The sequence below is a fragment of the Melopsittacus undulatus genome, chromosome 1 (genome assembly GCF_012275295.1).
Source record: "Melopsittacus undulatus isolate bMelUnd1 chromosome 1, bMelUnd1.mat.Z, whole genome shotgun sequence".
In the NCBI taxonomy this organism is placed as follows: domain Eukaryota; kingdom Metazoa; phylum Chordata; class Aves; order Psittaciformes; family Psittaculidae; genus Melopsittacus; species Melopsittacus undulatus.
In genome coordinates this window covers 114,436,023-114,462,514 of record NC_047527.1, presented here as the reverse complement: position 1 = coordinate 114,462,514, position 26,492 = coordinate 114,436,023, and the positions used below count along the sequence as shown (strand labels likewise).

Below are 26,492 nucleotides of genomic sequence, written 5' to 3'. Positions count from 1 at the left end.
GTGCAGTTATTTGCAAAGTCTTTCCATGGATTTGTTTGGAAGTACCAAGCAAAGAGAAGACTATCTCTATCAAAATGCAGAGCCAGCAACTTAGGGCACATGTATAAATCCTGAATGGCATGCAGGCATGCCTGTGCAAGAAACTAATTCACTGTTCAAAGCAAATGTGACTGCAGCTCTGATCACATCTGGTACACCGGAAAAGCAGGCAGTGTTTTGCCCCTATGCAGAACAAAGGCTCCCAGCATATGCTTTGCCCAGAGCAATATACTGCCCATCAGCTACTACACAGCATTTTGCTTCTTCAAGAAGACTTTTTCTAGGTCTATGAAGACTGCATGTTATTAATCGTTACGTGATCATTAAGCAAAACAAAGCACATAAACACAAAAATAAGAAACTATTAAAATCTATTTGCTTGATGTTGATGTGGAAGTTTATTATTTCATCATAGGCAATGTTTTTCACTTCCAAAAGAGGAAAAACCCTTATACAAGCAATTCTTAGCAGGATAGCATAGCTATGCAGTCAGACAACAGTCAATTCTCAAGAGAGACAAACCACATATACCAGGTATATCCAAGATAGACCTTTCTCAAAGCTGTGTTCACACTTTACACTTGCAGCTGTGAATGTCTGCTCTGATACAGTAATAAGACAGCTAAACATCAGCTAGCCTGTGATTTCATGCATAAAACCTTTTTTAAACCAAAGATGGAGAGGAACAAAGCATGGTAAATCAGCTTGGGTTAACACAGGTTAACAAGCACTAGTTTCTTACTACAGCTGGGGGGCTTGGGCTAAGGTTCTTCTTTCACTGTCCTTTATGGCAATGACACAGTACCACCAACAGTGGATGAAATGATTTGTCAACTCTGAGAGGCAGAAAACAATCTCACCCCTTCCATCACTTCAACTGTGGAAAAACTGTCCCAGGAGTTCAAACAATTGAGGGACGATCTATCCAGCTCCCCACATGTACCAACCCCAGTGACAAGTACAGCAGCTACTCAAACTCTGATGACAAAACAACAGACAACACAGCTACTCCAACCCCAAGCACAGTGGCTGCACCAACCCCAACAACAGGTACTGCAGCCACTCCAACCACAGTGATAACCACTGCAGCTAAATCAGAGGACCAATTCATTCCAACACCGGTTGCCCCTGTACGCAAGGGGAAAAGCAAACAAGAGGCACAAAGAGCAACCTGTACAGTGAAGAAAAAGAACCAATGCACTTACTACATGGGACAGCATATGATCAACAGTTATTATTATGTGAATCAGAGGAAGAAGAGGTGACTTCTCAACCTCAGACCTCAACCGAGCCACAGAATATGCGAAAAGATTTTACCCATCAACCAGTGGAGCACATCATCACCTGGTTACTCCAATGCTGGGACAATGGGGCCGAGAGTCAGAAATTAGAAGGTAAGGAAGCTAAGCAGCTGGGATCACTTGCTAGCAACATACCAGCTTCAAGTATGTTTGACCTATGCTGAAACAAATATGTAGCATAACTTAAAATTTGGAGGATAGGGATAGGGTTCTCACTCCTAGACAATATAACCCAACTAGAAAGAGTCCAGCATTGCATTGATTTGGAGAAGTGGGAGAAGAAAGCCTTTTCAAAAGCGCAGTTATGTTTCCTCTGGGAGGCAAATTTCAACTAAGCCATCAAACAAAGCCCTAGCCATCACAACTGAGTGCTAGGGACCATGCCAGCTAATCCCAGAAGCAAAGTTAAGCTTGGAGGTTGAAGGAACTGTTAATGATTAGCTGCATCTGTTATCTGTCTTCTGCAAACCATATGGAAAAAAAAAAAAACAACAAAAAACCCACAACAGTTGAACAACAGGATGTAGAGTTAAAATTTAACTGTTTGCTTCCTCAGAAGTAACCTCAAGGCCAACTGCAGAACAGCAATGATACAGCAAATAATTGTTCTTTTCTCTTTTTTTGTGCTGCAGATACTGCTCTACACATGCACTACAGTGTGCAGTCCCAGGACAAACACTTTACAAGAAACAAACTGTAGTACATTTGGCCAAGCTAACCTGAAAATATCCAAATATTTTAGTAAAGCCCACATATATTGGGATATTTAAAACAAAAAAAAGGGGGGGGAGGAAGAACAACTTCAAGCTTTGTCAATCTTTTTAATGCTGAACCACTGCAACTCAGATTTATAAGCCAGATACTGACACAACCATTGCTTCTCTCACTAAAAGCACATACAGATGACAGAGTAGGGATTAAAAAAAGAAAATGAAAATCTCTATCAACTCAGCTAACCAGGCACTGCCAACTTCAGGCTGTGCTGAAGGACAAAACAACTCACTACACTAACACCACCGATTTACACCAAAACCCTTTAGATGTCATAAAATCATAATAGTGGTTTGGAAGGCATGATGCTCTTAGCCCTGTGATTTAGTTTTAGGTAATCCTGTGAGAATCAAGGAGTTGGACTCTCTGATCCTTATAGGTCACTTCCAGCTTGAGATGATCTAGGTTAAAGCCAGCATTATTGAAAAACAAATTAACAAAGAACAGCATTTCATTCATTCTAATATCTAAGAGCAGTGAAATTCCCTTAACCAAAGGACACTGCTGGCAGTATAAAAGAATGACATAAGGAAAAAAAAAAAAGCAAGTCTTCTAGTCAAGGACAAGCCAACTGGAACAGTGGATTTGATGTGCCAAGTCAGGCTAGCAATCTGTCAAGTATGGATCTCCTTTCAGCAGAAACCGTCCTTGATGTTACACAACATATTGGGCAAAGATACAGGTTTCAGATTGAACCTAGACAATAAAACTATACAATACATGAGACTGAGTGCTGCAGAGAAAGGAGTTTAGTTTCCTTCCTCAACCTCTGGGACAGTTGTCTGGCTTCCAAGTTTATTCGTTTAGGTTTGAATAGGAAAGCTAAGATCTATTCTACTATAACATTCCAAACATTGTAACAAACACCAACAAACATTTTCTAGTAAATACACATTTTCTATGAAGTACTATAAGCTCATATACCCAGACCATAAATTGTAGCATGAACCTAAGGAAATAGAACTCCAGAAACAAACACTAAGGTGCTTTCAGCATCCCTTAGTAAAATAAAAAATAAATTACAAACCCTCACTCTTTGTAATGTGTTCCTAGACTCAGCTTTAATATTAGCCTTTATTGTCATTCTCCAAAACTGCAGATTTCATTGTCTTGATATATCATTTACACAATGAGCTACCCTGGAATGAAAAAAAATCTTGAGGCTAAGAACATTAACCTGTTCACGTTTTAGAAATACAGATATACCCCAGTGCCACTTCCATAAATAAAGCATGTTTACTTAGATTTTTTAAATGAGTTATTGTTAATTGAATAACAGCACTGAAGAGATTCTGGACAACTCATATTGCGTAGACTACCTGCAAGAAAGTCAGTCTGACCTACAAAAAGGACAATACAATCACCACCTTTAATGAGCTCAGTCAGACAGCTAACTTCTTCAGGGAGAGCACCATTTTATGCTGTTATTTTGTGAAGGAAATTCAAAAGAAAATGTAGTATATTCCATGCAGAGAAACGTGAACATATTTATACTGCAAGAGAACTATTCTATAGAAAAGATCAATTGTTCAAGGCACATCCAGCATGAAAAGCACAATAATTTATCTACAGAAATAACTTTATAGAATCACAGGATCAACTAGGTTGGAAAAGACCTTTAAGATCATAAAGTCCAACCACTACCCCAGGACTGCCAAGACCACCACTACAGCATATCATTGAGGGCCTCATCTAAAAGTTTTTGAACATTTTCATGGATGGTGATTCCAACTCTTGTCCAGCAGAGTCGAAGTGCTAAGCAAGCCTGGTCTCACTGGAGGTGCAGAAGCAGAGTGCCAGTGCAACTGGCACCACCTACCCCTGTTCATAATTTTCCATGCACTCATTTCTCACATGGGGATCTCCTCCAAGGTATGAGGCTCTGCTACTGCTGGTAATTGTAACTGCCAGTTCCACTGGCTAGAAACTCCAAAGCTAGGCAGTTTGGTGGGCATCTGCCTCTTCCTAGCTCTTCAGCACAGATGTCTGTTAAGTTACCCAACATTTGAGAAGCATACAGAAAACCTGAAAGAAACTTTAAAGGAAGCACTAGCCTCTTACATCAGTGACTGGTGAGGCAAATGTGCATCTAAGGTAGAAGACTGATGCAACATTTTATCATGCCCAGTTAGCCATCAATTGTGTGAAATTCAAGTCCCTAATCAGGTTTGGATAAATCTTCATCTGAAAGTGCCATACTAGAAGCTTTATACGAGCTATCTTTCATGGCAAAAAAGGCAAAGGTTCTCCTTACTAGCTCCCCCAAGAGATGAATTCAAGCACCTTGGTCAGTCACCAAAAACAAGTTTGCTAAAATACTGTGAATTTATCAGTCAATCCACAGAAGAAAGCCAGTACTAGAAACAAGCGAGAGTTACGAAAGGAAAAAGAGAAAGAGGTGCCTTTTTTCAGTTCCTCAAATTCTTTTAAAATATAAGAATTTCAAGGCTTTATTATTTCAAGTATACAATCCTTCAATCCAATTTTCACCAATGCTAAAAGTCAGCTGCCTGAACACCAGCGTCTAATGTCAGCTGAGAATCCTCAGAATATCCTGCCATGTGTTCTGAAGCTGTACCATGAAAGACAGGTCCTATGTCACCTCTGGAGCATTTAGCCATCCAAGTTTCACCTTGTGTGCTTGCTTTGCACTTGCTACTGACAATGTAGGTGGCAAATGAAATAGATTTAAGAGCTGTATTTCCAGAACCACAAATCCAGCAATGTTTTATTGTAGGTTTATAGAAGTTCATCACTTATTCGCTCCAGCATACAGACAAGTTACAATAGTAGGACAGGCTCTCCAGAAAGCTTCATCTCCTGAAGTCCTTGTAAATCCAGGCCTCTTAAGGTAAAAGGCTATGGGAGCCAGATGTCCCATGTAATCTGATACGTCACCTTCCTTTTCCTGAAGAGAGGGTTCACAATGAAGAGCTTTTTCAGATTAACACAATGAACTAAGGTCAACAACACACACAGAGCAACTTGCAGTATGTAATATGCTTGCTATCAGACAGGGAAAGGCACCAGAGAGAATAAACTAAGTCTTGTTTCCACAGATAAAACATATATATAAAATGTGTGAATTTACCTATTTGTATATGAGCAATATATAATTTTAATATATATAAAACATAATGCTAACAGTGTATTTTACTAATAATCACCTAATATCAAGAGGGTTGAAAACTTGTTGGCAGTGTTTTATTTTGACAGTTCACCACCAGATTTCATCAATTATGCCTGAACACAGGTTATATGCCACTTTAATCCTATGGCATAGCCCTTGATTTAAGAATTCAAGTATTTTTCTTTCTATCCACTCACAGATTTTCTCAGATTCAACTTGCAATCACCATCAGCATAAGGCACACCAGATTTCAGCAAAGGTCTGAAGATATTTTCTACCTTTATGTAAGTTTTTTTCCAGGATGTATACCATAGGCATCCCATTTACCAGGGACAATTTGCTTGCTGTATTGTTCATAAACACAGAATGTGAATCAGTACTGCAAACAATCTACAGCATGTCCTGCTTCAGAACTATCTTTCTTAAGCTGCACCAACCAATTTCCATGCAAGGTATGCTTTAAAAAAAATTGATTTCTGAAAGAACATGGGCTTGCAAGTGCTAAAATGCTTGTATGTAAAAAAAAAAAAAAGGGGGAGGGGGAAGGGATATTGATAAGCCTCATTAAAATCCAAAAGCTGAAAAAAAAAAACCAGCTAGAGAAACAGATTTAAAGCTTACTGGCCACAGACAAAGAGCCTCACCTTTAGCCCTCTTGCTGTTAGGAAACTGAAAGCCTTTCCTCCAAAAGTTAGTCTAGGATCCACTGAGAATTTGACTCAGAGACCACCAGTTTCCAAAACACAGTCTGTGAAGTGCCACATATGCATACACCTATACAGCAGCATTGAAAAGGAGAGGGAAGAGAGGTCTGTTCAGCTAAAGGGTTATTTATAAAGCTGCTTTTCAGAGTACCGTCTTGGCAAATCTAGTCACACATTCTGCTGGAGAAACTGAGCAGAAAGGGGACAAGAGGCAAGTACTGACCAGAAGGGCTTGGAGCGGGTACATGATATTCTAGGACAAGAATCAGAGCAAAGAAACCAGCCCACTCATCTGAGAGCCCGGCTTGAGTTCATGCCTTTTTTTCCTGGTGCCAATTGGAAATGGGAGGACTGCTATGGAGGACACACTTTCTTCCTTCAAATAGGACAGAAGGAAAGAGGCTTTTCACTTTATTCTCCAACAGCTACTTTAGAACACATTCATGCAAGACACTGAGAACATAAAATGGGGCAGCAGAAAGAAACAAGTGTCACTTTTGAAATGCCACTTCACAGAATCAGGCTCTATAAACAAGCAGCATCTATGGAGAAATACAAGGGTATCTCATCACACCCTCACCCTCCACCTTCCTCAACTGAAAGGAAGATGATGTCAACACAGAGCATAAGGAGGGGATATCTCTGCAGGAGCATCTTTAGGAACAGGGAGAGGGATGTGGGAAGGAAGACAGACAGATGGCAACTGAAAGCACATGGAGTTTAAGTCCTATGGAGGAAGAGATTTTTAGCAGCTCTACAAAGGCTCTCATTATGGAAAGAAAACAGTTAAGACAACAGTCCTTCCCCCTCCACGTTGCATTGGCAAAATGCCAGAAGCACTTTACTGAAGTTCACATAAGTATGGGGGAAATGGAACGTCAAACATCTGGAGTATGGAGATCAGACAGTGCTGCAGAAGCAGCTGGCCCCATGTGCAGGAGGCATCTGCTGGGACATCAGCCGACTGGAGGGAAGGGGTGGGATGGGTCTGTGGCTGGGAGCAAGAGCCTAGAAAATGGCAGATTGAAGTTCTATTCTTGGCTCTGCCAGACTTCCTGTGCTACACCAAGCTAGTCACTTCACTGCTTGGGCCAGCTTCTTGGAGCTGCCCACCTGCAGCAGCTTTGGGAACAGACAGAATATAGGTGGGCACAGGTATAGGCCACAGCTGCCTGCCCTGAGCCCAGTGAAACACAGTGACAGGGAAACCCAAAAATCTCTCTGTAGAACAGCTTCCACCAGTGTTTTTGTTAGTGAAAATGCATAAATGAGTTCTTGTGCTTTGGCAAACCCTATTGTCAATTTTAACTGTTTGTGCAAACCAAACATATATTCACTTCAACAAAAAATAACTTGTGAACATTACAAAAGCAAGCCCTCCAGTGAACTCTGGTACATGCTCCTGGGGACTACAACATGATTTTCTGCATCCTAGCTTTTTTTTGGTCTTTCAAATTCAAGTGTTAGTTCAATGCCCCCTTCAAGAGTGTGAGTATAACAAACAGGTTGGGGGAAAAAAAAAGCAGCACTAATGTAGATCTCTGTGGGAGGACACAGAGAAGGTGAGATAGGGAAATTATTTGTAATTATCTTCTACTTGCCTCCTAAAATCTGTGGCTTTTCAGCATCAAAAGCTGGGAGCAGAGAGAGAAGTAGCTTCCATGGTGTCATTCTTATTCTAACACAAAATCCACAGTCGCTCTAGATTATGCTTTCCAGTACTTACTGGAGATTCAGCTGTGGCTGAACACTACACACCACCACTTCACAACTATTGTACAACAGGAAGTACAGACTCAGCTCTGCATCAGATCAAAACCACAGCACGTGGCACATTAACGATTACTAACCATCTACTTGAGCTTCGTGCTGTATGACAAACACCTTTTTGAAGGACAGTTCTCTTATTCAGTCCTCCCTCTGCCCTCTTTATCTTCCCTTCACTAAAACAGGATTCCGATAAGGTAACTACCAAGGTCATACCCCTGTTCCTCTAGTGAGCTGTAACATGTTCTACACAGTGAACTGAGTAGGCATTTCCATGATTAGCTAACACCAACTGCATAGCTAATACAAGTTTCCAGAGTTAAAAACTATCTAAATCAAACCAAAGACTTATTAATTATATTTGAACACAAGCTAGAAATGCAAAAATCTGCTGATTAAAAACAGTCTTTAAAATAGAAGACACTTCAGAACAGAAGTGTTTCAAGTGTACAATCCTACTGATTGATTCTGACAGAACAACATTTGGGATGTGCAGTCATAACACACTGCATTCAAATTCAGTCTTTAAAAGCACAAAAAGCAGATAAATGCTTTTGATTATGCAAAGTCAAAATCCCAACTGTATGTGTGAGTGTATTTCAGTACCTGAAATTAGATTTTAGTAATTTTAAAATCCTTTTGGGGTATTCCTCAAGATATGCATGCAAGAGTAGGCTCATTAAAAAAAATAAATAGAAGAAACAAAATATGCTTATGCAAGCTCCCACATGAGCGTTTCAGCATTTTAAAGTGGCTGAATGAGTCCTCTTTTCCTTACTGGAAGCAATGCACTTGCCTAGAACTAAACAAAACATACAAATCTGAATATATTCTTGACTTAAGGAAAGCACAGGGACATAAAGGAAAAATTAAACAGCTTCTTCAGTAGTTTGGACTCACTAAAGAACCACCATGGGAGTAGAACAAAATTGTAAGTCAAATGAAAAGTATTTTGTGTGCCAAAAAAAGCAACATTGTAGGAGATGAACATGTGCAATTGCAAAGAGCACTGCAGGTGGCTGAAAAGGAAACAATCTAAAAAAAGCCCATGAAAAAAAATAAACTCAGCAGAATAAGTCTGAACTTTCTTCAAGTTTGTCTGAGGTAAGGAACTGCAAAAGCTGGAAGACTGACAAGCCAGAATGCTCACGCCTGAACAGAAAAACCCCAAAGCCAAACCCCTCACACTTAGTTGTAACTTGGCATCTCAAGCTGGGGTTGAGGTTGGTGGCAGAACACAACACACTGAAAGAAACAAGCTAACGTAGCCTGAGCTTTAATTTATCACCTCTTTAGTTCTTAATTTATCACCTCTACTAGCAAAAATAAAATATTTTCCAACAAGAAAGGTTATGTTACATGGTTGGGATAGAGGATTTATTGCACATCTCAAAATAATCATTATGCTAAAGAACAATAAAACTCCAACATAAAACCTATCTTTGAGAAATTTCTGAAATAATATTTAGGCACATGCTTTTCTTAAAACCACAAACCAAGAACCCACCCTAAACCAACAAAAAACACAAGCAAAAGCCACACATACACACAACTAATTCCTCTCCCAAGCATCCCCTTTTCCACATAAATAGAGGTTCTATGAGGTGCCTAAGACTGATAATCCTGGGACAGACTGCCATCTTAACACATAACATATGGACAGTATATGTGGAAATGACATGAAGTATCCTTTAGCCACCTGCCAACATAGTTTTGATTACAAACCATCCAAGGCACCATGTTGTTTCTGTATTGCTTTGACTGTATCTCACTTGATGGCAGTGATATAATCTAGTAGGATATCTGCTGCTTTTCAAGCAAGCAAGTCTCTATGGCAAACAACCGTGTTACAACACACAGGAGAATAAACCAGCAATGGCCAGGTTTTTCCTATTATCCCCATTGCCAGTGAGTCTTATCAGTAAAATAAGATAGCAGGAGCAAACCTTGGTCACTATAGATCCCCCTGCAAAGTTTTCAACATAATTATTCCGCTCTGCGATTAACTTACTATCCATACTACTACCTTTTGTGTATTTTTATAGAGCTGTTCCTTGTCTCTTTAATAGTCACTTTTAACTAGGATCTGACAAACTCCTCACTTTTGTTTTCGAAAACAAAGAACAAGATAGTTCAACTCTCTCTCCACACAGTCCCCCTTTACTCAAACCCCCTTCATTAACCAGCTATCTCTTGTAAAGGTACAGAGGACAAGCTTATGAGCATCACAAACTTCACTCAAACTTCTGAAAATCCCGGTTTCCACAGCATTGCACAAGGAAGCCTATTAAGATATTCTAGGAAAAAAAAAGAAAAAAGTTAACAAAACCTCCCTCAGACATTTCCTAAGACTGTGTTACTATTTTGGACTGAGTCATACAGACTTCGTGCGATTTGGGATATATTAAGTAAAAGCAGAAGACAGACAACGAAATTGCAAGCATGTATGACATTTACCCATTTAACAGGGTGGGGAGGAAGGGACAGGGCAGAGATGGAACTGCTAAGGCTGCTCTACTTGTCCACTGCCATTTCAATTTCCACACACAACTAGAACAGGAAGTTGCACATTGTTTCTGTAAATGGATTTCCCTTAGCCTCCTATTCTCGGCCATGACTGACTGATATGAAATACTGCAAATATATCTGCGGAGAACATTCACACGGCCTCAACAGTCCTAGCAGCACTTAGTCTGTAGTGAGCCACAGCCTTCTCCAGCCAAAACTTCTCCAGGCTAAAGCCAAGCACTCTGGCAGAAGACACTGGCCCAAGAAGAAATCATGCCAGCAGGCAACCCTCCTCCAGGGCCACCTCAGACTTGTATGTGCATGCACCCAACAGCGAGTTTTTGGCTCCATCCTGTGAAAGTGCACTTGAACACAAATGCTCCAGCCTGATGACAAGCTGAAAGGCAGTGTAAGTCAGGAAGAGAAGTCTTGTGCGTAGGCACAGAGAGGACATCACTATGTTCCTTCTGCTGAATGCATTATCCCATTACCATTGCAGTAAATTCATTAGTCGCACTGATCATGTGTTCAGAAATTAGACATTTCCACTGTGCAGCTATTAGCATAATGATTAAACTTGATTACAAATGCTTAGAGAGGAGCATAAGCCATTGGGGGTGACACACACAAAGAAGCCCATAGAAAGAAGTAGGCAGAGGTCTATAGTTTTCTAGACCTTGCATCCAGGATACTTAATCCCACATATCCAGGGTAAGAGGCAGAGAGCAAAACACTGGCACAGAAGAATGGCAGGGGGAAAAAAAAATAAAAAAAAATTAAAAAAACCCACAAACCAACAAACAAACAAACCAACAAAACATCCATGAGACTGGCCATCTCTTAATGTCAATTTAGGCAAAAGTTCTGTATACACTACACAAATATTGACAAATGTTTAAAGCTGAGGTAGGGATACTGATGCCTTGGTAAAGATGCTCTTCTAAACACCACGGTGGATTACAAGCCTCTGAACCACCATGACTCTTGCACGACTGCCCACTGACCTGTGCAACTGTGAACAGCTAAACACACAGTGAAGAGTTACTAGACTTGGACTGCACAGGGAAGTGTCTGGGATCAGTATATTGCTACAGCTACCTTCATCAGAGAGAGCAGTGTTGGTGAGGAGTAAAATGCCTCCCAGAGTGATAAAGATGTATGTCAGGACACAATTTAATGGATTACAAAGACAGCTGTTCAAACTTCTGTGGCCTGCCTCCTCTCCACTGCTTTGGTAAAGCTTGTTTTTCCTCAGTGAGGTCAATGTGCTTTTTGGATTTGTGTATATCCATTCAGCAATACAGACAGAGTGTTTACTCCCATAAGTATATAGCTAATGTAATCAACAACCATGCATTTGTTTTAAGAACTACCACAATGAAGAAATCTAGGCAAATGGGCAGGAAAGGGAGAGCACACAGGAAAAGTATCTTTATTTGAATAAGATCTGCAGACAGCTCACAATCTGTTTTTCCAGGATGTTTGCTTAAGTCATGCAATTGTTTGCACAACCTCTGCTTTCTAAAATCGCATTTACAAAAAGAAAAAAGGCAAAATAAGAAAATAAAAAACAAACCACGCCATCACAGCTTTATTTTGTTTCTACTGATCAGCTGATGCTTTTAAACATTACTGAACAAGGTGACCTGTCATTATCCAATAATGACATTCTCTCAATCTTATTTCCAGCAAAAATTTCATGTGGAAAAGAGTCTTTAAAAAACAGTTTTTCAAATTATTTCCAAAAGAAGAAATATGTTAAATACATTTATTCCAAGTAATTCAGCCAGCAACTAGGAGAGACCATCTCTGAAAAGTTTCTGCTTTGACCAAAGGACTACACATTTAATGCAGCCCAGAGAAAATACAGTTTCATGAAGATGCTGAGTTGAAAATAAGATGCAAGTAACTTGGAGCTGTGGTCCCACAGAGCTCCTTTGGCTCCCAGGTCTAGAAAGAAGAAAGTTAACTTGCATTGAAGCTTGACAGTCTATCTGCCAGCTAAGAGGCAGGCTGCACTGCAGGAAGAACGTTTAACCCAAGCAACTGAACTTGCATTTCTCCCAGTGAGAGCTTACAGAAACCATCCCCCCACTTCCTGAAGTTTCATTATTAGTTCACGTGCCTCAGCCTGTACTAGGAAAAGGGAAAGCCATATTAATTTAGCCAAAACACCATGAACACCCCCAGAACTTGTACTCTGATTTTAGCATCCAGATATCAGAGTAGCACCAAATGCTACCACTACATTAAGGATGCTTCAAAACTGTAATATATAAATTATAAGCACTTCTGTGGTCAGTTCTCATGCTACTGTCAAAATAAGACACTAACAGACATGTCTATATGTCACATGGATGAACACCATTCATATAGCACTGAAACAGATAATTATACACCAATTCAGGAGGAGACTAAAACACTGATACATAAGTGGTGACAGACCATCCTCAGCAGGCAAAGAGGAATAAAATAAAGCATGGTCTAGCTGCTAGCAGCTTACAGGCTTATAACCCTGTCAGTGCTGCCTCTTAACATAAGATTTAGGATGGATGAGGAAACTAAATCCAAACACAGTGGCACAGGTTAAGAGATTAGATAGCTGAGAGTCTAATATGTTTCAGACCACTTGACTGGACTTCTCTCTTTACCTTAATGACCCACAACTACATGAAGATAGCACACTTGTGGTATGACTTACAGGTTTCACCTTCCAAATGGAGCCTGTCCTCATTTATTTCAGTATTTCGCACATCACCACCATAGGCAAAAAGTACCCTGAGCTGGAGCACTAGAATAAAATGTTTCTACCACTCATCCACTCCGAAATGCCATGTTTCATCTGCCAAGACACACATGCAGATCAACTGCACAATTTCAAGCTAAATGTTGGGGTTTAAAAAAAAAATTTAAAAAAAAACAGGTTTAAGTAGTACTTGAATTGCTTCTAATAAAGAGAAATAGTCCATGTGAACTGGCATGTTAGTAGCTTGCCATACATTACTTATCAGCTATTAGAGAGGAAAAATATGTTCACTGCTCAAGAACGTCAGTAACACCTCTTCCAGCCCGGTTTAGGAGACAAGACTTACACACAGTACAGCTCATCTCTTAGTCCTATAGTACATCTGGCCATTGCTGCATCTTGCCCAATACTTAACACACGTAAGAAAAATCCTATAAATGAACAAAAAAGGATCAGCTTATCAAAAGATTACATTTATCCCCTTTCCAGTCAGCTAAAGGTTGATTTGTGATTTCAAGGCTTATCCTGCAACCTTATACAGCCTAGTTTTGAACACAGTTCAAAAATATGACTTAAAAAGAAGAAAAATCAATCCCATATAATACTGAGTTTGACAAGAAAGCAGAACTATGATCATATCAAGCTTTATAGTCATTACTCAGTATTTCCTTATTCTTGTATTTCCAAAAGATGGTCCAACTGACCTTTCCTGAAGCACTGATACATTTTATTATTTCCATCACGACCCATTTTAAATCTAAGGTCCCCATCCTACTTGTTCTTACTTTGTATAGAAGCTTGATAGCTTTTAATTATACCCTTGTTGCTCCTGGTTTTGCCACATACAGGAATTTGAAATAGCATGACAAGATCAGGTTGACAAGATATTATTTTTCTCTTGCAGAAAGGAACAGAGAAGCTAGTTAAAGAAATAACAAACTATGCCTCAACCCCAGTGTGGCACCACACTGAACTGTACTGATGGATCCATTGTAAATAACAATCACAGGGACTCACTGAGAGGGAAAACTAAATTCTTTTAGGCAAAAAAAGGTGAAGCTACAGAACCACTGTACATTAGCATTCATGTGAGGCTGTGTTCAGGAAACGAGTCATAGCTGTCTAGCAAATTCTCAAAGAGGAAGGAAACATGATGCTATGGTCATGTACTACTTACATATTCACGCCCCTAAGATATAACTAAGCGCAGTATTAGGCAAAATTATTAAATAACTATTTGCTGGAACCAGGAATGAACATTAGAATGGAAAGCAACAGCTTTTTTTTACCTATTTTCTGAAATTCAGGAAGAGGCAGACATACTTTAATGGTGTTTACTTCAACATGTACAGCCAACATTCCAAATGGGAATGGCTGGAATGGCCTCCACTAGTTGTCACTCTAACTGTACTACTCCAAAACACGTTCTGATTTTTCTCAAAAAAGAAAACCCCTACACAGAGTGCAGCTCTTACCAAGCAAACTAACATTCCCACCACTATACCCTTTCTGTGACAGCACTAGCAGCAGGGTCAGTTAAGAACCAACATTCTCTGTTGGAATAAGTAGTTCTGAAAAAATTATATTCATGACCACCTATTTCTTGTTAGGTGATTAGCCATAAATTGCATGAGTTAATACAATTTCACACATGCTTTTTTCCATTACAATAAAGAGAAGAGTTTTCACCTTGTGCTCTGCGACTGCCCCTGTGATGCAGAGATTATACTGTCCCAGGTGATGTTGGGGAAGGGACATATGCAGGAGCACAGCAGTCACATGACAAGTTTTCACTGCGGTTAACAAAGCTAGATAGATTTCCACACTTCATAAACTCTTTTTCAAAGTTACAATAAAACAACAGAAGCTGTCCCAGCTTAGAAGAGGTGGTTAAGTCATTCATACACTTCCCATAAACTAATGAAAGAGTTTGTTCACTGGGTATGTATATAACCTGCAAGGGGGCTTTTACAAGACATGCATAACAGACAGCAATAGGTCCCAAAAGGCTGCTAGTAAAACGCATAAAGGCAAACCAGCAGCAGTATAGAAAGTGGTAGAATGTTACTGCTGGCTTACAAAACATATTCATCAATTCTTGGTTTTCCATCTGCAGATCAACATTAACCAAGCATTTATGTGCCCCATAAAACTAGCCAGCAGAAAACACTAAGCAGCTCCCTTTTGAACAGGACAAGAACTCCAGCCACATGTGCTCATGTGCTGGAGTGACAAATTATGAAGAGGTGTAGTTTCAGCAATGCAGGACAACCAAGACTTATCTTCTCCACAGTAAGCTTCTTGCAGTTGCTTTTTCCCTCCTTTTCCCCAAATATGGTCAGCTCTAGCATAACACTATGCAGCTACCATGAAAACCAACATCCCAAAGAGCTGCACTGCATAGTACAGATAGTGAGCAACCTAATGCTTTGGTAGCTGGTTACCTGCTGTTGTGTTAGACAAAACATTCTTATATCCATCACATCATACGCTGTACTTCCTTTTTGCTTTGCCCTTATGTGACTGGAACACCAACAGAGATAAAACCTCAATTCAGTGTAAAACAGGAGCTATTGATATGTGAAAACTGATGAAATAGAAGGAAAATTAATTTCAGGCAACAATCTAATCAGATGTATCTGAAAAAGAAAAAAAAGATGCTGAAAAGTCTAATATGTGGCTTTACAGCTGGTCAGTGACGCATTTCATTTATGTGGTATATCTTCCAGATATGAGAGTTTTTCATTAAAAAAAGAAAGACTGCACCAACACTCTTGACTCATTTTTTGCACAATATTATCAAAAAGGCCTTTCAAAGTAATGTTCACAGCCCTGAAATTTTTGGCTTTGATTTAAAAAAAAAAAACAAACAATGAAGCTGCATAAGGCCTCTTAATTTAGTATTTAATGAGGTATCCAGAGCTTATGGCCAAATACCCATTCAGCAGAAAGGCAGTTTTAATGGTCTAAAACACATTGAAAACTACCATTCAGACTGCCTGTCTACCAGACTGTGGAATAGGAATCAGCATATGAAGTAATTCATTACAGTCAATGACTATTAACATTAGCAACTTCCCCATTCCCCAAAACCATGTTCAAATGCTGTATTCACATTAAAAGAAAAGGGAGAGGAAGGCGGAGAGAACAACAGGAAACAAAAGTTTCTGGCTCAGTTTCTTCTTCTCCATCAAAGCAACTGCCCTTCCCCATCACAGCAAGGCTGACAGTTGTGGTTGCTCTCTCATAGGTGTACATAACTAATTTTTTTTACTGCATCAGCTAAACTGTACAGGCTTTATAGACAGATCCCATGTGTATTCATTTGTGGTCATGAAGAGAATTTCCCAACAGCTGACAAGGCAATCTTTACACATTATACTACATTCTGAGCAATGCATACCTATCATGTAGAAGCTGACATGCACAAAATTAACAACTCTCCTAAGGAGACAGATAACCAGAGCAAGCACAGGACAACTTCTTGGAACCTTGACCTCTATCACAGAGAGTACAGGAAGAACAGGATGCAAAGCAAAGGCCACAGAGATAAATGTCAGCACATTACTAGGAGAGGGAACATCACCCAAGGCATAGTTAAGCTAAACAAAAGGTGCAAGTTTCCTTTCCATATTTAGAGTATTTGTGTCTACTGACAAGCAAGGACAGTCCAAGAGAACTAAAGAGAAAACACAACCTTTCTAATGCATACAACATTAGATGATGCTCTAGCTCATGCAGAAACACTTGGTCTCTTCACACTGTTGGACAAGTGGAAAGGAAAGTTTGTATAAAAAAAAAGCGAGCCTTACACAAAGATCTGCAGACATGGAGTGAGTTTCTCCCCTTTATAACTATCTCCCTCTCACCATATAGTTCCTATAGTTTACAATGTACCTTGCAAGGATACAAAGTCAGCTTTTAGGATATATCCAGCTACTACGGTGTAACACCAAGAAGAGTGATGCTAGAGGGTAATCAGTTCCAGTGCTGCACCACACTCCAAAATAAAAAGGATTTTCCCAATTTCATTCACTACCCTGCAGAGCTTCAACTTGTGGCTAACTCTTCAACCTTACACTGTCACTATCAATAGAAAGACTAACTGCAAAAACAGTCTTAAAGAGACAGGCTTAACTATTTGTGGGCTATCATTAATGTCGCCACTTCGCTGCTTCTTTGTCAGACTAAACAAGCAGATACCTCAACCTCTCCTAGCTACCTGCATGCTCCATGCCCATTAATACCTCAGTGTCTTTCTCTGCTAACTATCTCCAATTTTCCTAGAACACCCCTGAACATGGCAGGGGTGACACACACACCCCCCTTGATGACAGCACTGCTGGTGAAGACTCATCACTGCAGAGCTGATAATCACTGCCCTTCATCTGCCAGTCACACTTTTCCCAACACAGCCTTGTTGTAACATTATGGTTACTCAGATGGCCTTGTGTTGTTTGCTCCTGTTCAGCACAGCATCTGCCATCACACCAACTCCTTTTCAGCAGGATGGCTACTAACACAGTCACCTTCCAGCACATACAAATGCATGGGGTTTTATTCCACCTCAGGTGTAAGGCCTCGTACCTTGCCCAGTTTCCCAAGGTTTTTGCTGGCTCAATCTTCAAGTTTATCAAGGTTCCTCTGCACTGAAGCTCTGCTATGCAGCATATGAATCACCTTTCCTAATTTAGGGTTATCCCCAGATTTGCTGAGGACATGCTTTATGTCCTGAATGGTCTTCAGAAAACATGAACAGTGTGGGCTCCAGTACCGGCCCTGCTTATTAGCAGCCATCAACCATGTGCTACTTCTGACTAATTTTCTTTCCAGTTAACAGTCCTTTCGTCCAGCATGTCAGAGAACAAGATCAGAGTTTTAAGCAGCCTCTTCTATTTAAAGAAGCAACTTCAGGATAAAAGTAGTTGGACAGCCGTCTCTTAGAAGCACAGTCATCACCAAGAGGATATGGAGAGGTCTTTTGTTACCTACCCATAAGTGTACAAAAGTACATAATTACTCATGGTCCTAGGCATGACCACCCACATTCATCAGCAGATGATTTCTCACATTTCCTATCCTCTTTCTACATTATGGCTCTTAACCATGAATGTGAACTGTGTTGTGATCATGTACCATAATCCATGAATGCAGTTATCACATTAATATAAAGAACAGATGTGCACATCCAGAGAAAGCTCTTTCCCACAAATTGAAGATGAAAAATCCCCACACTACCATATGCCTCTTCAAACATCAGAAACCTGCTGAGCATGTAACTCTTACGCTCTTCATCACTGGCATCAAACACCAGTTACTCTTCTCAACTTGCTGTTAAGTAGCTCACCCCTTCAAGCCCCAGAGCATCTTCAGTAGAGCTTCTCTGAAACCTAACCCACATCAGTCCTGACTGGTTGCTCACCTAATGGAAAAGGCCTCAGTATTTGGGGATGGGTATAGTGTGTAGATGTGATTCAACACAGGCTACAGCTCTAAGATTCAGAAGTCCTATGAGAAAAGGTATCACGTGTGTATCTACATTCATGCTCTGACTTTAAGACAACCACACCATCGAAACAGAAGGCATACAGCTTCCTGCTTGCATGCAGTATTTGAATTATGCATGGAATGAATTAGACATGGATGTTGACAGGTAAGACTTCTAAACTAATTCAGGGATATTTTTTTTTAAGTTCTAAATGCTTCTAACGTTTAATGGTGACAAAAGATGCACTTCCCCCCCCCCCCCCCCGGAAGTTTTGTAATAGTCCCTATTTCACATTAGAGGAGAGCTTCAGATGCAGAAGAAAATCTTAACACTGTATGTTTTAAGGGGTGCAGTGCTTCCTGGTGCAAATCATCATTTCTTAAAAAGAAGTCTATTGCTTCATGCTTCAAGAGGCATGTATTTAAATACTGAGCTATTTAAAAACTGTTTATGTCCAGGGAAAAAGGACTAGTTGCTACACCCAGTACTGCAGCTACTCCAACATAAATGTGAGCACTGATCTGTTGCATTTTTCATTTTTGACACAGTAAACAAGAACGTCCCTGTCAACCTCTCCCTCCTCTGACAAATCTGGCTGCCGCATCTTCATTTTTCAAGTTTGTGAAAGTGAAACAGCAAAAAATTAATCCGAAAGTGCATGTTTAATTCAGCTATCGTTTCCAAGAGGAGGAGGGGAAGAGAGTAGAACAACCAAGAAACAGTTAATCAAAAGAGGAAAAGAACACAGGTCCAAATTTCTAGAGAAGCAGTTTTCCGTTGTCAAATATTCAAGCTATGAATTATTAACTCCTCTACTAAAAGACACCAATTTTCAGAATGGAGAGATACAGGAGGATTTTTAATTTTATTTTTTAAAGAATTAACTCACTGGCTCAGGAAATCATGGAAGAATGGCACGAATGAACCAAAGTTTCAACAACAAGGAATATCATACACTGAACACGTTAAGGTCTTAATTCCTTCTCTACCTCAAAGTCCAAGGTCCTTCCTGGTGTCTTCCACAGGAGGCTGACCCTCAACTTCTCCTGTCCCCTATCACTGCCCAAGCCATGCATTCATACAGGGATATATATATATATAGCATCAGAATTGTTTAGGTTGGAGAAGACCTATAATGTTGAGTCCAAGCATTAACCCAGCACTGCCAAGTTACCATTAAATCATGTCCCTAAGCATCACTTCTACCATCTTTTAAATACCTCCAGGGATGATGACTCCACCATTTCCCCAAGAAGCCTGTTCCAATGCTGGATAACTCTTTCAGTGAAAAAATTTTTCCTAATGTTTTTCCTAAACCTCCCTTGACACAGCTTCAGGCCATTTCCTCTTGCCCTATTACTTGGAAAAAGAGACCAACACCAACCTTGCTCTAGCCTCCTTTCAGGCTGTTGTAGAGAGTGATAATGTCTCCCCTGAGTCTCCTTTCCTCCAGCTGAACAACCCCGGTTCCCCCAGAGACTTCTCGTAACACGGCCCTTCACCAGCTTCAGTACCCTTCTCTGGACCTGCTCAAGCACCTCAATGGCTTCCTTGCAACAAGGGACCTGAACTCCATTTGCCATCACTTTTTGGGCCCAGACATCCACCCAGTTTTGAACTAGCAAAGGGAACACCTGTCCAAGCCATGAGCAGCTAGTTTCTCCAGAAGAATGCTGTGGGAAATAGTGTCAAAGTTTTTACTAAAGTCTAGGTAGACAAGATCCACAGCCTTTCCCTCAAGCAGGACCTACCTTTCATAAACCCATGCTGACTGAGCCTGATCACTTGGTTGTCCTGTACACAATGCATGATGGCAGTTAGGATGACCCGTTCCATAACCTCCCCTGCATCAAGATCACTGACAGGCCTGCAGTCTGGATCCCTGGATCTTCCTTCCAGCTCTTCTTGTATAGATGGGCATCACATTTGCTAACCTTAATGCCTTTAGTGAAGCCTTGATATTCACACTGATCCAGAGGATAGAACTGACCTCTTTCCCACCCCCCCTTTCTTCCATCCAGTTCTTGCCTAACCAATGAGCATACATGAAGGGTTTGCAAACTTCACCAGGATGATGAACAAGTCTCTCCTCTGCCGTATCAGAGCAGCTTGGTAAGTCAAGTCAGCTTAACAAGGCTCAAAGTCAGTATCAAGGGTTTCAAACAAAGAGCTGAGAGCTGTATGTGCACAGCTCTGTGTATTAGATATAGTAAATAATTATGTGGTAGGTCACTCCAGACCCGCACATTACAGCTGAAAGACAACTACGACTACGGAAATACAGATGCAGCTAGGCATGCTTTTGCTTTAGTTGCTATGTGAAAACTATTCCTGGAGCTGTTCACTGCCTCCATCTGCTCAGAACAGCATTCTCTCACCCCAGTGTGACTACTCATGTGAAACCCCTGTTTGCTCTCAACTAGCCAAAGTTGAATTAATTTTTTTCCTATAAAAGCAAGCAAACTTTCCCTCTGTAAAATTAAATTCTAGCAACAAGACTTCAACACAACACTCCATCACCTAACTTTTCATGAGTGCTTTTTCCAATGAAGGAGGCACGTAGCTAGAAAAAGTACCCGAGTGGCTACTAATGAAGATTAGCTATCCAGCCATTCAGCCTACAGACATTCTGGAAAATGCACATGGAGAACTGAAATGCAGTAGGGGACCAGAAACTGCCTGAAGGCCAGAACAGGATCCATAGGACTTTCTTCCATAGAAAGAAGAAAGGTGTTTTTGATACATGGGTAACCAATGTACAGGGGGTAATACAGAGAAATTGTACAAGGGGGTTAAAGGAATTCCGTTGCTTAAACAAAAGTATTGTCTGTCCTAAGTACCTGCCATTGCCATCTTGCCAAGGCATTGATTACTGCTGGAGGGGGAGAAGCAGATGCTAGTTCTACTGACAAAAGCAGATGATTGGTCCTGCTAATAAGCCGGGGAGAGGCAGACTGGTCGACCAAGCCCTAAGATCATGACAAAAACACAGGTGTTTGGTCCTACTGAGAAGCAGGGGAGAAGCAGGGCAGAAGCAGACTGGGAACCGACCAAACCCTAAGGCCATGTCTGAAGGTTAAAAGATGTAAAGTTTAAGAAGAGGAAGACTCATTTACTTCATCTTGAAGACCCCTATCCACAAGAGGAAGACTCATTTACTTCATCCTGAAACCCCTGCCCATGACCAGAGGGGGCACTGCGCAGGTGCAAAGGACCTTCCGGCTCATTATAATACGAAACAGGGATAGATACTAAATATGTATAGCAAATTGAGCAACCTCATGTCTATGTATACCTTAAAAGAATAAATGTAAAGGGGAACAACCCTGAGGGGTGCATGCTTGGAAGGAGCTATCCCCATGCACCTCAGCACTGAATAAAAGCATACCTACTTTACAACTTTATCTAGTTGTGGAGTCTATCCGTGCATCAATTTAACAAAAAAACCCTATCAAACCGTACCTTATTCCAAAAATATTTATGTCACAAAACCCAGAATTGAATCATAGACTAGCAATGCCTCAGATCTGTGCTCCTACACAATACTTTAATAGGAAGAATTTCACTTTGAGAATATATTCATTCCCATACTTTAATAGCATAAAAATACTCATGACTGATACAAGCATGAGAAAGACACTCTGGAGACCAGAGAATTTAGAAACAGTCTATCAGAGCAACTGCACAACAGATTTAAGATAAGCAGTTGAAGTATCTGAGCAGAAACATTTCAAAGCAAATAGCTGAGCTGGTATGCATGCATTATCTGTATCCAGTTTAATTCTACAAAATTAGTCTGCAGAGGTTCATTTATAAGCAAGGATTAGTTTCAGGACAGACCAACCAGGACAGAAACTACACGCAAGTGACCTTGTTAAACACTCCTCAAAAGCTCTACAAAGCACTGATTGTTCACAGTCTTTAGCAAACAGTTCATGTACCAGGTGACTCAATAGCATAGCGCCTCCAATTCAAGCAGCAAACAGTACAGAGGGTTAACACCTTTTGTGCTACTATCAAACATTTTGGCTTTTTCCATGGTTAGTCATATCAGTGGGCCAATGAGAATTTAGCAATCGTTGCTACACACACACTGTAGCTCTGAAACGCCTAAGAAAAGATGTGCTCAATATTAAAGCACATCCAGTGTTTTCCCGAGTCTGCAGGTTCAGTCCTTTATACAGTAATTTCTTCAGAGGTCATCGTAATACTAGCATTAAGAAGTCTCTGAATACTTAATAAAACAAGAAAGTTATCTACAGCACTTGTACCTCCTCCTACTTTCCTGTTTCAGTGGCAGATACTTTTTAAATACTTAATGCAGCTTTTGACACTGTAGTTCCTAGCACTTGCTAACTTGACAAGCCTTTTAGAAAGGTCTGTTACTAGGATGGCCTTTCCGCATGCACTGGAATCCTCTCCCTGCTGACATGCTTTCAGTGAACGACTGTGCTGCCATTTAACAAAGATTTTTAGAAACAACAATTACTCTAAAAGAACAGTAAACAGAGGTTAGCATGGTCCAAGTGGAGATAAACAGCAGAGGCTACAAGAAACACTTTCTTTGAAGTATTAGGTCCCAGGTGTGCCACTAACAGGGTACTGGCTGACCACCAAAGGTTTTAAATTCACTGGCTGCACTGAAGAAAATTTTTAGGTTGAATCATTTAAGATTTGTTCATTAAATGTCTCAGCCAAGCATCAAACAGAAAGCCCAACAAAGATTCAACTGAATTTCAGTAGGAGCATACGACAGAGTGGACACTGGTCCCTCAAAAACCTCACCAAAGCCCACTTCAGAACAGCAATGTAAGGGTGAGGTAACAAAGTGGATCATGTCCTTCCCTTCCCGGGCACTAATATAGCAAACCCCTCATTATGCAATAACTGCTTCCAGGTTAAACACAGCACACTTACAGTTTTGGCTGAATTCCCATACAATCAGACTAGTGATAGATCAGGTACAATGCAAGGTAGATGCCTCAGCTGCCTCCCCTCAACAACAGCTAGCCAGGGTGAAGCTTCAGCTAAGGAAATACAGACTGCCACTCACAGGGACAGGCCTGTTCTTTCCCATTGTCTATTTCCATGTCCTCCATGCATCAACTCCAGCAACACTGCAGTAACTGTACAAGTCAGGTCAGCTCACTCATCCAACTGCCTTGGCTCGGAAAGTTTGGCTTGAGCAGGTAGTGGCAACATATGAACACCTCTCCCTCTCCACACAGCTCATGACATTACATCCTGCAGGGGTATGAAAACAAATGAGATTGCTGCATATGTTACAATGTTAAAGTACCATCACTCATAGGGTACTTCTAAATGGATTTCCTTCTGGAACAGAATCCTCCTCTCTACTCCTCCCTCAACTGCAGCTTCAGATCTGGGAATTTTAATTAGCTCCTGCTTTAAAACAAATACAATTCCAGCACTTCTTGATAAAAGCACTGTTTCATTTCAGTCATGACCTCTGTCACAAAGTGGTTCCAACAGTCTTAAAAGAAAAAAAAAATAAAGCCTTACCATCCTCTGTAATGCTACTCAGAGAATCCAAAGAAGTCAACATAAACCATCCAACTCAGCAATGTAAGAGACAAGATAACACCTGCTCCAATGTTGTCAGTCCTCTTAGAAACAAAGAGAGAAAGATTACCTGGGAGATATGGTTGATGGAGGACTCCATCCTCCGTAGCTGGGATGCTTGGATGTCCAGCAGTTGTAATACATTGTTGGCCAGTGCATTGATCTGATAAGCAACACTGGCTAAAGACTGAGTTGTGTAGGCTTTGGTCTCTTCCAATGCTTTCCTTTTATCTGGAGCCTGTAAAGCAAAAGAACAAGACGTTTACATAAGGCCAGGAACAAAAAACACAACCTATATTTAGAAGAATCTGTAATCAAGAAAATCTGACTGTGCAAAGTATTCTATCTACATCTGCATTTTAAAAATTCTCAATAATAAGGAGCAGATAAAGAATTTAACCATAACAAAATTACATGCCAAGAAAAAATTCATTCAGTAGAAAAAACAACACTATCATGATTTGTTGGAGTTGCATTTCTAAAGCCTGTCTAATCCTTCATTTCCCGAAAAGCCTCCAATTCCCCAGGAACACTGAAATGCAGCTTCTGCTGTCTCTTATGAGGTCACACAGCCAAAGCCAGCTAAAGAGACAAATATTTTCCCACAGTTGGATGTCCCCTACTGCACATGCTACCTACAAAGCCAACCCTCCAGCTATGCTGGCTATTACTGCTGGCCACAGTTCAGAAGCAGAGTAAGTAGAGCATCAGGATGGTATACACAGAGGGCTGCTGCATACAGGAGTATTTGTGAAATTATCCCTCTTCACACAAAAGCTTAAGCCTTCCTTGACAGCTGACAGAGCTCATCATCGACTGATAAGACACAGGTATTTTGAGCTGTAAGGAAAGAGCACAACGTCATCCCAAAGTGCAAAAATATAAGAAAAGGATCACCCACTTGCTAAGGTAAGGTCTGTGCCATTCCCTGAGGCACTATTCCCTAAGTCAGGGGGCAGGTTATTGCCCAACATCAGCAACTGCTTACATGACTTGAATCACACAGCACAACTAAATCTTTCTCACTGGCAGCATGGGGTGAACCAACACGATCTCTACCTGAAAAAGGCACACACGCCCCCACTCTGAGGTTCTCCCTGTATCACACCTTGGGAGCTGGCAGTGGAGGCCATGTACTTCATCGGTTACCCAACTTGTAAACTGCAGCTATCCAGAACTCTTTTCCCTTCATATGAAAGATGCACTGCATATGGAAAGATGTGCAATACACACAGTGACTCAGTGTTAGCATAGTTTCTTCCTCATTTATCTGTAGGCTAGTCAGTTGATCTCAACAACCATAAGGAAAGGTTCATATTACTAGCCCCTTCCAACTAGACTTCTATTTTTATCGATTTCTTTGAATGACACTCAACACACATTGTACACAACAGTTAAAATATTAAGCATGAAACAAAAGAAATTGTTTGCATTCAACCAAGCCCTGTGTTTTCCAGTTTCCATGCACTCATTCATTCTTAAGTCCTGCCTCTCATGTCTTCACATCAATATTTTAGTTTAACATCCACAGGTGTTAAATCTGACTCTAAATTAAAGTATGAAAAGATGCAATAGCTAATAAAGAATCCTTGTCTCTCTTCAAGGAGCAAACCAGAAGGCAAGCTGTTCATATATATTATAAAGTTGCAGTGCAACCTAAATACTGTATGACAGGCTATACTAGGCTACTTTTAAACATTTTTTAAAACAAGGGTGAATTCCCTCCCAATCCAGTAAGTTTGTTCGTAATGATTAACATTCCTAGCAGTGTTTTGACACTTACTAAAACACTTGGTTAATGCCATCCTTCAAATGGATTCACATACAGATGCCTTCTACAGTGCGAAGCAGCAGGAACAGTGCAATCTGTTGCTGAAACATAAACCACCTACTGTGTGTACTAAGGCCACACTACACAGAACTCCAGTTTTTAGTATTTCCAAATGCAAAAAAAAAAAAAAAAATTACCTTTCACCTAAAGAGTCTTGGCATTTCTAGCTATTGACATTTCTAGCTGTCAGAAAACATTCAAAAATGCCACATTGCTTCTCTCGAAAACAAACTTTCGTGGTGAAGGATCTGTAAAACAACTATTAAAGGCTCAAGAAGCAAGTTTACCCAAAGCACCCTGTCTTTCCAAAGAGGCATTTTTAACTTCAAACCATCACTAGTAGTACCTTTAAACACACTGTCCTGCTGAGCCACAGCCTAAAGAAACAACTTCTACCGTCCTGGACAATGATGAAAATACAGGTAGCAGGTACAGTGATACCTAAAATAAAAAGTTTAATGAAACAGACACAGCCAATAAGGTGGCAGTCAAACAACTCTATATACACTCATGTAGATCTGTAGCCTTTAGCCAAGCAGTTTTCTTCATATGAAATTTCAACTAAATAATGCTAGACTAAACGCTAACAGGTTACCAATCCACAGCACTCAGTTACCAAATGCT

At 40.4% G+C, this 26,492-nt stretch overlaps 1 protein-coding gene across 9 annotated transcripts in view; it reads right to left on the bottom strand.

The window, feature by feature from the left end:
• Positions 1–26,492, bottom strand: part of ABI1 (abl interactor 1) — a 79,487-nt gene that overhangs the window by 31,945 nt on the left and 21,050 nt on the right. For all 9 annotated transcript variants that reach the window (XM_005152977.4, XM_005152979.4, XM_031052421.2 and 6 more), the window contains exon 2: positions 24,108–24,275. In XM_005152977.4, the coding sequence (XP_005153034.1) occupies positions 24,108–24,275 (168 nt within the window). The remainder of the gene's footprint in view (positions 1–24,107; positions 24,276–26,492) is intronic.